The sequence below is a fragment of the Gadus morhua genome, chromosome 14 (genome assembly GCF_902167405.1).
Source record: "Gadus morhua chromosome 14, gadMor3.0, whole genome shotgun sequence".
Lineage (NCBI taxonomy): Eukaryota > Metazoa > Chordata > Actinopteri > Gadiformes > Gadidae > Gadus > Gadus morhua.
Window position 1 is genome coordinate 1,472,645 of NC_044061.1, and position 12,427 is coordinate 1,485,071.

Consider the following 12,427-nt stretch of genomic DNA (forward strand, 5'->3'; position numbering starts at 1 on the left):
GTCTGTTTAGTAGACTATATAATGTGAATGTGTCTCTTTAGTAGCCTATATAATGCGTGTGTCTATGCACTCTTTAGTAGCCTATATAATGTGTGTGTCTATGCACTCTTTAGTAGCCTATATAATGTCTATGTGTCTATGTAGCCTCACTCTTTGGTAGCCTATATAATAGTAAAAAGCCTTTTCCTATCTGTTTGGATCCTTTATATATTTTTGCATCATGAAGCAGCCTTCCTTTGCCCGCTTCATCGCAATATATTGGATCATTTTCTTATTGAAAAATCTGGATTGATGTACAATCTGCACCCAGTGTTGTGGTGGGTTTGGTCTCCCAGGGTTGGGGTGAGTTTGGTCTCCCAGTGTTGTGGTGAGTTTGGTCTCCCAGTGTTGTGGTGAGTTTGGTCTCCCAGTGTTGTGGTGAGTTTGGTCTCCCAGTGTTGTGGTGAGTTTGGTCTCCCAGTGTTGTGGTGAGTTTGGTCTCCCAGTGTTGTGGTGACTGTGGTCTCCCAGTGTTGTGGTGAGTTTGGTCTCCCAGTGTTGTGGTGAGTTTGGTCTCCCAGTGTTGTGGTGAGTTTGGTCTCCCAGTGTTGTGGTGAGTTTGGTCTCCCAGTGTTGTGGTGAGTGTGGTCTCCCAGTGTTGTGGTGAGTTTGGTCTCCCAGTGTTGTGGTGAGTTTGGTCTCCCAGTGTTGTGGTGAGTTTGGTGAGAGTGGTGAGTTCAGCTCCACTAAGGAGCAGGTCAGGGTTAGTATAGTCTGGTCCTCTTGCCCTATGAAGCCGGCTGGCATGTGGCTGTAGAGCAGCTCCTGCTAGGTGTGGAGCAGAGCCACACATCCTGATTCACTGCTCAGTACTTCCTGTTTACCAGTGGCACCAAAGAGTTCTGGTGATGTTGTCCCCTACAGTACATCCCTGCTGGGGGTTTGACCATCGCTGCTGACAGGAAACCCATCAGGGCCAAGGTGAGCCAACAGCACTCAGGAAATGACTCTTACTTTCTGTTGTATTCTTGCCAATTCTCATATGGTACGTTCTTCAGTACTGTGTTTGCATGCTAGAGGCCTCGTTGTGTTAAATCCTCAGCATTAACTCCATCTTCTTTGGGTGGGTTCAGTGGTAACTGTTGTCCCTGATGGTTTCAGGTGTGCGCTGCGTTGGGGATGAATGTGCTGGTGGCTCTTTCGACCGTCGCTGGAAGTCCTCTTCATGGCTTTGCTATTGTAATATTTGGGTTTGAAGAGTGCGTAACTCTGGTAAGAATGTTTAACTATTGTGTATTTTGCTAAGAAATGATATTCTATTTTTTGGGTTATTTTTATCGTCTCTATTTAATCCATGTTCATTTTCCACTAAAAAAACTATATAATGCAATATAATACAATAATCTTTTTGTTTTGTCACAGTGTCACAGTGAATTTGTCATGCTGGCAGCGTCCATCTTGCTGTTCATCATCTCCATAATCGTTGTTGCATCTGCAGTGTCTGCTCTGTGTTCCTCTAGAAAGGTAAGGCAGACATCTGCAGTGTCTGCTCTGTGTTCCTCTAGAAAGGCTGCTCTGGGTTCCTCTAGAAAGGCTGCTCTGGGTTCCTCTAGAAAGGCTGCTCTGGGTTCCTCTAGAAAGGCGTCTCTGGGTTCCTCTAGAAAGGATGCTCTGGGTTCCTCTAGAAAGGCTGCTCTGGGTACCTCTAGAAAGGCTGCTCTGGGTTCCTCTAGAAAGGCTGCTCTGGGTTCCTCTAGAAAGGCTGCTCTGGGTTCCTCTAGAAAGGCTGCTTTGTGTTCCTCTAGAATGGCTGCTCTGTGTGCCTCTAGAAAGGCTGCTCTGTGTTCCTCTAGAAAGGTAAGGGACACATCTGATAGTTGTTAGTCAATCGATCAACGGTCCACTGAGAGGAGCCACAGTGGTTGTGTCATTTTGGAAGCGGTTCTTTAAGTTTGATTCTGAGGTATTGCATTCATTGGGGTAATTGTTACATGAATCACCCTTACATTGCAAATTTAATATGTGAAGCATGCTTTGTTTTGTAAGGAGGTGGATCGACTGACTGTGTAAAGGAAGTCTAACTTTGAGCCTCATGTAGCCATGATCTGTGTGGATGAATAGATGATGAGCCAATAGGAGTCTTTCTGATGTTCTCCTCTGCTGTTGCCTCTCTGTTTCTGCGCCTCACTCTCTTCTCTCTTCTCTTTTTATTTCAGCCATCAAAAGAACACACAGTCATCTAAGAGGAACTTTTTGTTGGTTCTTTCAATCCCTATGTGAAAAAATATTATACTTCAACTACACTTTTGACAGGATGTACTAAGTACACTTTTAGTATGTAACTGTATTCTGTACTAATTTCGTCGCATTCAAGCATACCAAAATGTACTAATGTATACCTTATGTCAGGGCTATTCAAATACAAATTCAGTTGGGCAAGTTCTTCTAAACAAGAAATTCAGTTGGGCCAGACATTTTCAGCAGCAAGTATGACAAATTTTGGACCAACACAAAAATGTATTGAAAAACACAAACGTTTTATTAATTGTCATATCTGAAAAATTACATTGATACATCTTTGGTGAAATCTGACCAAGGCAAAACTCTGAAAACCAAATAGTGCACAATATTAGGCCTGTCAACAGCCAGTTTCCTTTTTGAAACAAAATAAATATTTGTCATATCTGACCAATAAGCAAAACACAAGGTGCATCGAAAACAAAATAGTGCCCATTTATCTGAGGTTTCCTTATTTAAATAAATAAAATAAACATTTCGGTCACATATTAAAACAAGAATATCCCCCTGGGATCAATATGCCAAAGTGGATGAAAAAAACAGAACTAGGCATATTAAAGCTTAGTAAACAAACCCAAAACAAAAAATATCTAAGTAGCTTAACACGCATGAATACTTTGTTGCACACTTAGTTACACATCCTTTTGTTGCCATGTATGCAACAGTTTCACTGCTGAGTTCTCAGTGGGAGATGTGACATCTTTTGTGCTGAATGAGAGCAGTGATTCTGGGCTCATAAGATGTCAATGCAATCCGAAGGCATTCGTGAAGTGTGTACTGTCAGACAGTGAGCAAAGAGAGCTTTTTTTTTAATTGAGTTCATGTGTGAGGAGCTTGATTCACATGTGTATGTTGAGCCAAACATACTTAGCACGAGGACTGCTGCTCTCTTGACGTTGGGGAACTGATGTGGGTTGACATCAGCCCAAAACCTGGCAGGCCCATTGGTGCGCAGCTCCGGTGCCATCGTTAAGGATGACCGCATGTCCACAAGTTTGGGAATGAATTTCCCCTTGTCACTGGGAACGACCACCTCCTTTGCTTTGGCGGATAAAGCCCCTTCTATTGCGACAGTGAACGGGTCTCTGGCAAAACACATCACCTCTGTTGGCAAAGCAAGTCCATCCAATCGACCAGCAAAGATTTATTTTAACCTGGCAATGAAATCTGTCATCCCAGCGGTAATGCTTGCCGGGGATGAGATGCATTTGCAGAGCGTCGGCAAATGCAACATTCGGCTCGTGCTCGAGTCAGTCCCGAAAAGATCCAGTTGGGCTTGGAATGCGAGCATCTGTTCCACCAGTTCAATGACAGTTTTGTCTCTGCCTTGTAGTCCCACATTTAAGTCATTCAGGTGTTTGAATATGTCACTGAGAAAGCTGACATCGCCAATGAAGTTGTCACCCAGCATTCGGTTCACGTCTGTTTCGGCCTTCTTATGCTCGCTGCTGCGGAGGAAGGCTGTGATTTCCTCTCTAGATCACAGAAACGCTTGAGCGCTTTGCCTTTGGACAGCCACCTGACGTCATTGTGCAAAAGCAGGTCATGGTGCTCAGCAGACATGTCTGACAGCAGCATGCGGAATAAGCGCTGTTGGAGGCTTGATGTGGAGCGGATACATTTAATTGCGCCATCACGCTGTCCATTGTCGACTTGAGCTCCCCGCTTAGTTTTGCGCACAATACCATCTGATGCACAATGCAGTGTAGGGATATCATTTGAGGTGCATCAGCGGACCAACGTGCAGCCAAACCATTAACTTTTCCTGTCCCAAGCCCCATTCGTTACAAGCATGCACACACGTCTCATATCACGGCCATTGTCTTCGAAAAAAAAGTAGAAATCTTGTTAGAGACTACCTCGCTTGTTGTGTATCCTTTTAACGGTAGTAAGCTGAGCAGTTCTTCTCTGTAGCATTTGCCGCAATCCGTCTTATCTGTGGACTCATCTACTTCTATAGACGTGACATCAGCTTTCTTCAGGTCTTCCAAAAGCGCTTTGAACACATCAGTAGCAAGAAGTTGAACCCTGCGAATATTTGAGGTGTCTGACAGGGGTACCTTTTTAATGGCAGAGGTCACGCTTGTTTTTACTTTGTCGTCATTTATAACCTCGTTCACGACGACCGGCATGCACTCTTTCGCGGTTTCAGAGTCTGTAAATGCCCTTTTCTTTTTTGCCAAGATTCATGACACAGGAAGGGAAGCAGCTGTAGCTCTCTCTTGGTCTGTGCATGTCCGCATCATAGTAGCACAGCTCCGGTTGTAAGATTCCAGCTAACTCTCCATCTTTGCAGCCCTCTCCTGAGATCCCTCGGGAAAGCTTGAGTGCACATTATAATCTTTAAGTACCGCAACACACTCATTACAAATTAAACATCGGTTTGGTGTTTGGATTCGGCTCAAAATGAATAAATACTTGTCAGTCCAGGTTGGGTTGAACCGACGGTTTTCAGTGTCTGCTTGGCATAATTTAGAATGGAAGTGTCTATGAAGTGTATTTTATCACTGCTTATACTACAGAATAGTGTATTTTGAACACACTATGATCATACCTCTATAATATTTCAAATTAAATTCAAATAGACTTTCTGACTATATTTAGTACTCTCAAAGAGTGCCATTAACATTTTTATCCCAATTTAAGCATCAAATGCAAGTACTTTAAGTATAATGTGATAATACTATAATGTAGAGTGGAAGTGTATATGAAGTGTATTTTATCAATGCTAATACTACAGAATATAAGTGTATTTTGAATTTTTGAATATTAAGGCTATTTTTTAGTACCATACTGTTAAGTACTTTATAAATACTACAGAACTGTACTTCCAATACATCACTCTTATACTTCACATGCACTGGTGCCATCTTAGTCCACTCCAAGGGTTCTACTTTGTTCCATGACAAACCACTTCAATTCTAATAAAACTAAGCTTCATTGGATTGGCTGTGAGCCGTCACTCAGGGGCAGCCTACGTGGACCTCACTGTGGCACCTCCTCCTTAGCAGGGCCCGATTCTCGCTGACCATGGTGTTGGGGCATTTCTCCCTCACCCTGTCTGTGAAAACAGGAAGGAAGCTTGTGATTTAAGACTCAGGATAAACAATGTATTACACTGACACAGACTAGTGCGTTCGGAGCGCGTGCCCAATCGGAGCGTGCGTTCCAACTGAAGCTGGTCCGATCGACCTCCCGCTCGACACTACGCTGCCCACAGTCCAACACGTGTGACGTTAACTTCACATTCCCTGGCCATATGGTTGCCGTGATGTGACACTGCGCCTGGATGGAAAGTAAGCACTTTTGTGAGAACCGCTCATCTAAACAACTTTAAACTCAACATCGCTACCCCTTGGGTCCCGAGCAAAACAACCGCAGAGTGTGAAGCCGTTGAGCTAATCGACGGAGAGACAGACGGACAGACAGAGAGATTCCGGCTATTGTAGTTTGATTATCTGTACCTTGGCTTCGATCTTTTCAGGGTCAAGCTGATCTCTGGCCGCCCCTTTTTTCCCCTTCCCAGTCAAGGTAGACTTGGCCAGGGTCTCTTTTCCAAACTCAATGTGGCCAGCTCCTCAGTGAAAACGGACAACCGTCTGCTGCCGATTCTGTAGCAGAGCCGTTTGGAGACCTGGGCGGTGGTGTTGCCCTGGAACATCCTTAAAAACACAGAGGCCAATTAAAACAAGGTCACAATTACAAACACACTGACATGTTTTAAGTAAACCTCGAACACACATGATACAATCTAATTGTGATGCAAGTGTACACTGTATTTCTAATGCCAACAAATAATGTTTGTAATTTTTGCAATAATTTACAATGTTGCATACCATTGAGTATACTCAAGTAGTACAAAGTAGTACACTTCTGTATAGTTATGTGGGGTAGCTGTGCATTGTCTTGGTTTCAAGGGTGTGATAACACAATACTGTGTTACAGTAGAATAGCAATGGGGTACCGTGACAGTATGTCTTTGAGTCCTACCAAGTCGTCCCCGTTAGCATCACTGCCTGAGGGTTGGGGGGTCTGGCTGAGGGTGGACCTGGTACATGCCGATGGTATTTTGTCCAGTGCCGTCTTGATGGCAGCAACCAATCCTGGAAGCTCTTAAAAAAGGATATAAAAGGGGTAAATAATGAAGTGAGACACAAAATACAACATATTTGTGTCATGCACATGAGCCGACCGAGTAAAATGATTGACCAAGGCGCAATCCAACAGTGCTGATATTCAGCAATAAAACTATCGTGCATATGCACTGTTGTATACATGCATTAGCTCACGTGTGCGATCACACACACACACAAACAGATTATTTTCAAATTTGTGACGTAGGAAGTTAGGTTTGGAATCTGAGACATAACACAAAACATTTGAATAATCGTGATTTCAATATTGAACAAAATAATCGTGATCATGATTTTTTTCCGTAATCGAGGAGCCCTAACATGCATGCACTTGGGTTCAAAATAACATGCATTTCCCTTCATAGCCTAAATTATAATGTTTGCAAGTGGGTCAATAAATTGTGAGGGTTCAGGTGGCTGCAGAGCTAACCCAGGCTACACTAGCATACACATGCACCCACCTTTCAGAGCCTTCAACGTCTCCTCATCGAGTTCCACCAGAACCTTCACTGGTTGCTGCCTTCCGCCTTCCACCTTCCGTCTTTTGAGCGGCCCAAACAGATCACAGGATGGTTCATCCGAGTCATCAGACCAATCGGGGGAGGAGTAGAGCTACAGGATGGTTCATCCGAGTCTTCAGACCAATCTGGAGCAGGAGTAGAGCTACAGGATGGTTCATCCGAGTCATCAGACCAATCGGGAGCAGGAGTAGAGCTACAGGATGGTTCATCCGAGTCATCAGACCAATCGGGAGCAGGAGTAGAGCTACGGGGGGGTGTGCGTTGCTTGGCGGGTCTCTTATCGAGGTAGCTCTTAAGCTGGTTACACATGGCAGTCGCCCCCTGTGAACCAGACTGAAAACATGCATAATGTTTGAGTGTGCCTGGATTGCCACACAAACCATGGAAATAAAGCAAGTCATTTAGCCATATTGGTTTTCATTTTGCAAAAATTAAAAGCTTCTTCTGCGAATCACACATGGTTACATTTCAAGCTAAGACCGTAAACAATGATCCCCCCCCCCCCCCCCCCTTCTAAGGTGGACAAACCAAAAGATGAGTAAAAATGCTTTTTGCTTTGATGTTGCAGAGATATTGTAACCTTGTGAAGGATTGTTGACAATAATGCACACTGTATTTGCACAATGTTTTTTTATAATATATATCTTATTTATATTTACAATTGTTGCATCTATTTGTGTTTGTTAAAAACACCTGCCATGAACTTCACATGAATGTAAAGTTTAAATATATTTACTATAGTAAATGAGAGTCTTGTTTCAACTTCTTCATGTTTGTGTGAGTGGCTGAATCTGCGTTGTGTATTTTTCTTAAGTAGAGATGTGACCAAGGATCTCAGTCCGGACTCGGGAAATCCGACGTCCATTTATGTTTGCCGCTGAAGATAAATATAAAATGGCTTCCTTTCAGGAAGTGCCCTTAAACAATCCTCCAACTCCTCTTCCCAAGAGAATCAGGCTACGTTTACACGATGACGGTCTGAATAGAAGACGCAAAAGTGGCGTCGCGTCTTCACTTTTTATTCTGCGTTTAGACGAGCGTTTTCGGGAGGAAATCTGCGTGCATACGGTGACGCAAAAGTGTGTGGAATTCGATTCGGTATGCGTGTCAGGCGGCTAGGTGGTACTGTGATACACTATGCATGCGCTCAGACACTACACCGCCATGTCTGAGCGCATGCGTAGAATCTTCCTTCTCTTATCCGTGCCGCAAAAACCAAAAAGATCCTTCTCTGTTCAGTAATATCTGTACATATCCTGTACATTTCGTGGAAAGACTCCTGTACGCTTGTTAGAGGTCCGACGCATGGAAATAATCTGACATGTTTGTTTATCTCCTTGTACTGGGGCATGCATGTGGCGTAAACGCGTACTCGATGTGAGCAGATCTGAGTAGTGTTTTGCGTCTTGGCAGTGTAGATTGAAACGCTACGGCGGAGCGTATTCAACTTTTCCACTCTGGAGGGTGGTTTCAGATTTATGCATTTTCATGCCCCAAAAACGCCATCACCGTCTAAACTAAAAGCACTTCCGATAAAATATTTTGTCGTTTTTACCCGCAAGCGTGTAAACGGGGCCTCAGAACAAAAGGGCCACGTACATACAACAAAAAGGTTTGAAATCAAAGAAATAAGACATACCTGAAGATAAATATAAAACAACAGCTTCCTTTCAGAATGTGCCCTTTAACTATCCTCCAACTCTTACACAAAGCAAACAGAGGGGGAGGACTACACCAAGGTCAGGGGCATGCCAGCATGTCGTAAATAAAATATAACGTTCTCCAAAACACTGCAATCTATGCATTGATATTTACATGACACTTCCATTAAACAATGTATAGTCAAAATAATTAATATAAAGAATGGTAAACTATAAGATGGTTAAAGACTTGATCACAAAATGGGGGGAAATAAATGCACACACCTCTTCCCGACAGAGTCAGAACAAAAGGGAAGAGGGCAGGGTGGGGGGGGACAGGAAACTTATGGGGCCCTATCTTGCATCCGGCGCAAGTGACTTAAGTCACTGGCGCATGTGTCGTTGCTAGTTTACAACTGGCACAGAGCGTTCTTTTCCCACCACCGCCACTCGCCGGTAAATGAGGGATTGATCATGCGCCCCAAGGGGCGGTTCGGCGGAAGGAGGAGGCGTGTTCTGGCGCAAACGGTATTTTGTCGTTTCTGAATACCATTGCGCTACTGACCAGGAAATACCTGGTTTAAAGTCAGTGGCGCGTTGTTCAGATGCTATTTTAAGAGCGCATGCATACATGCGCATGCGATGCATACGGATTGCTTGTGCACCTCGCGCATACACTTTGCTTCTCCCATCTACCTAGCCGCACATTCTTGGTAAATGGGGGAAAGAACAGCTGATGCAGCGGTAATAAGTTGTACTTTTAAATCAATGCATCTGCAAACACCGCACAGCAAACACATATTTTCTTGACACAGACATCGTGTAGGCCTACATGCCCATAACTTTTAGGATTGATGAGTATTTGATCGTGAAAAACATTGTTTTACCGCGAGTGAGTGTTAAAAAGAATGAATGAATGCGGGCGCGCGTGTGTGCTCTGTTTAAACACACGCAAACTAAACATGTAACGCTTAATACAATCAATGGCAATGTCTATTACCGCGGGGACACATGCACAGGGCTGTAGTGGAGGGTAAACGCACGTAAACGCCGTTTACGCACCTCTGGAATTTAGGAAATAGCGTTTACGCACCTCTAAATAGCGTTTACGCACCTCAAAGTTCCCTGTGCCTTGTATTCTGCCGTTGGAATAATCGGAAATAAATTCAGCATCATTTTAAAACACCTAAGACAAGGTTTCATATTGTTGAACAAATAAACGCTGTAATCTGAATCATTTTAATCTGCGCTGTAGGCCTACGCTATTATGGTCTGTGACCCTCCAATCAGTGCCTTGCGGCTGCGGCAGCGACACCAATCAGGATCCAGGAAAATATGTAAACAGGAAGTATGTAAACACATGGCCCTGCGCGTTGTGGATTATCATGCAGGCCCCCAGGATAGGCATATACTTCCGCAATCCACCCGTGCTCAGAGGCCAAACCTGGTATTGCAGCTGTTTTAGCTGGGAGTGGACGGGGGTCCGTCATTTCATGTGGCCCAGAAGTAGATATCGCCGTCCACTCCAATACAAGTGGGGAACAGGATTGTGTCTCCGCAAAAAATGTCTGGATATCAATCAAAGGCTCATAATTATCTTTCTACCCTGTTCTAAAAAAATGTAAGTTTTTTCTTTTCAAAACGCCTCCTCAAGCGTTTTATTAGCAGTTGATGTTGGGTGGGCAGCTGAAAGGAGCCGTACTGAAACAAACGGATCCTTGCTATGGACCTATTTTGAAGTGCACGGCTCCATTAACTTCCGAATTAAATTAAATTCCGAATTAACTTCCATTAACTCAATGTGACAATGTGGTATTGGCATATATATTCCAGAATTTGAAAAAGGATATGGATATAGAGTGGGTGACTTTATCAGTATACTCAATCGAGATGGCCACAATAATAACCGCTCTTAGATGGGTTGTAGATACTAAGTTTTATAACAAATAATTCAATACGTGAAGATTTGGTGATAGAGGTAAAGCATCTTCTTTTAAATATTATAAGCCTTGGTTTAGTTATTCAGTTCTGTTGGATTCCAGCCCACCATGGAATATATGGCAATGAAATTGCTGATAAATTAGCTAAAAGATACTAACCTAATTAGAAGAATTTAACCTTAAGTATATATATTTTTTATTTGTATTTATTCATTTCTTTTGTTAGTTTGTTTTATTTTGTTTATTTTGTTTCGTTAGTTTGGTTTTTTCTTTGAATTTATTTGTATGATTTAAAGTATGATTTGCCAACGTCCTTGTCCTTGTCAACGTCCTTGTCACAAACTCCTGTGTAGTAGTCCAGTAGGTCGCGGTATATGGGGAAAAACTATGATCCGCCACTAAACTAGAAGAAGAAGAAGATCTCTGCATCCGGTACGTCACGGAATAGGTCACGTGTCTTGGCCACATAACGCGGAAGCAAATCGCTCCTGTATGTTGCCATGCGCCACTGAGCAGGTTTGCATAGGAATGAATGGGCGGCCATTTTCCAGTCCGTGGTCCATCCTTTATTATGTCCATGTTATCATGCCTGCCTACCTGTCATTAATTAGCCATGGATATCAGGCGATTTTTGAAGAGACCTTCGAGTGCTCCCACTCCAACAGATGCCCGAAAAAGGCCTCAAGTACAAAGTAAGACTGAAGATGATCATTTTTTGTGATTTATAAATCAATTTTACTTGACGAACTATTAAGTGACTACGAGCATTCAGATTGGCCAATGCGTAGTCATGCTATCCGTGTACTGCCCATGACAAAATGAGTGAAAGTCAGTCTGAGTTTTACTATCCATATTAAAGGCCCACTATGCAACTTTTTTAGCCAAAATTACATTAAGTATGCAGGTTGAGAGTTATGCTGATGGTTCTGCATCCATTTCTGGGTCGATTGGTGGGTGTGTCATTTACCCATGTCGCCTCTCCAGTGAAAAAGCGCATATGCAACTTGATCTGTTCGGACCGACACAATCCGGATGTGACGCAGCGGAAGTATCCTCGAAAATGTAGTCAGATTGTAGTTTCGAAAATGCTTTACGGCACAGACACACACCCAAACATGGCACCGGCTAGATATAAACAGCCAGTTGCGAGGCAATTGTTGCATTCATCATGGATCAATCGACTAATGGTACGGCCACACCAACCGCGTTACTCGCGTTGGATAATGCACATTTCTCGCTAAAAATGTTTCCATAAACGCATTTAATGGCGTAACTATGTTACTATTTCCACCCAGAATAAAGAAAGATGTCGGCCGTATGCTTCTGTGCAAGGGTCACTACAGTAACGAATTGCTTTACGGCACAGACCCCCAAACACGGAACCGGCTCGATATAAACACAAGTAACTAAGGGATTGTTATATTCATCATAGATCAGCCGACTAAAAAGAGACAGAGAAACCCAATGTCGGAGGAACAGAAGAAGAGAAAAGGGAGACTGACCGACAGAGAGGCCAGACACGAGTAAACGTTGGGCAAGCTTTTCAGGAATAGCGTGAACTGAAAGAAAAAGAAGACTGCAAATCAGACGCCGACTCGGCCGTGTTGCTTTTGAAATTGAAAGTACCCTTGGGTGAACTTTGTCTTCGTGGTATTCTTGATTCTGATAGTCTCTGTACAAATCTGTTTGCTCAACCATTTAGTTGTGAGCCCTGTAAAAATTGTTTTCTCGACCGTTTTGTTGTGAGCCCTGTATGTTTCTAGCTTGCTTGCAACCATATAAACACCTTTGGTTCCATGGGTGTTTTGCTGTTCGTCTGTCCCTCAGATACAGACTGAATCCCCGAATCCAGGTTCTTGTTTATTTCGATTATTATGTTGGCCAAACCTCTTACACTGATTGTTCTGTTCAACCTA

General features: G+C 43.3%; 1 protein-coding gene and 1 long non-coding RNA gene across 3 annotated transcripts in view; one reads left to right on the top strand and one right to left on the bottom strand.

Annotated features, from left to right (window-relative positions):
* The window catches only part of LOC115559199 (kinesin-like protein KIF26B), a 52,449-nt gene that overhangs the window by 7,529 nt on the left and 32,493 nt on the right, over positions 1–12,427 (top strand). The window contains exons 3-6 of one of the 2 annotated variants that reach the window (XM_030377972.1): positions 904–960; positions 1,141–1,251; positions 1,402–1,503; positions 2,196–4,876. The exons of the other annotated variant lie outside the window; for it this stretch is intronic. Coding sequence (XP_030233832.1) covers positions 904–960; positions 1,141–1,251; positions 1,402–1,503; positions 2,196–2,222 — 297 coding nt within the window. The 3' untranslated portion in view covers positions 2,223–4,876. Of the gene's footprint in view, positions 1–903; positions 961–1,140; positions 1,252–1,401; positions 1,504–2,195; positions 4,877–12,427 lie in introns of those variants that run through there. 2 annotated transcript variants of the gene reach the window in all.
* On the bottom strand, positions 5,379–6,993 carry LOC115559214 (uncharacterized). The gene is made up of 4 exons (XR_003979460.1): positions 6,872–6,993; positions 6,268–6,389; positions 5,742–5,939; positions 5,379–5,562 (listed from the first exon to the last, which is right to left on the bottom strand). It is a non-coding gene; the product is annotated as an uncharacterized LOC115559214 (long non-coding RNA).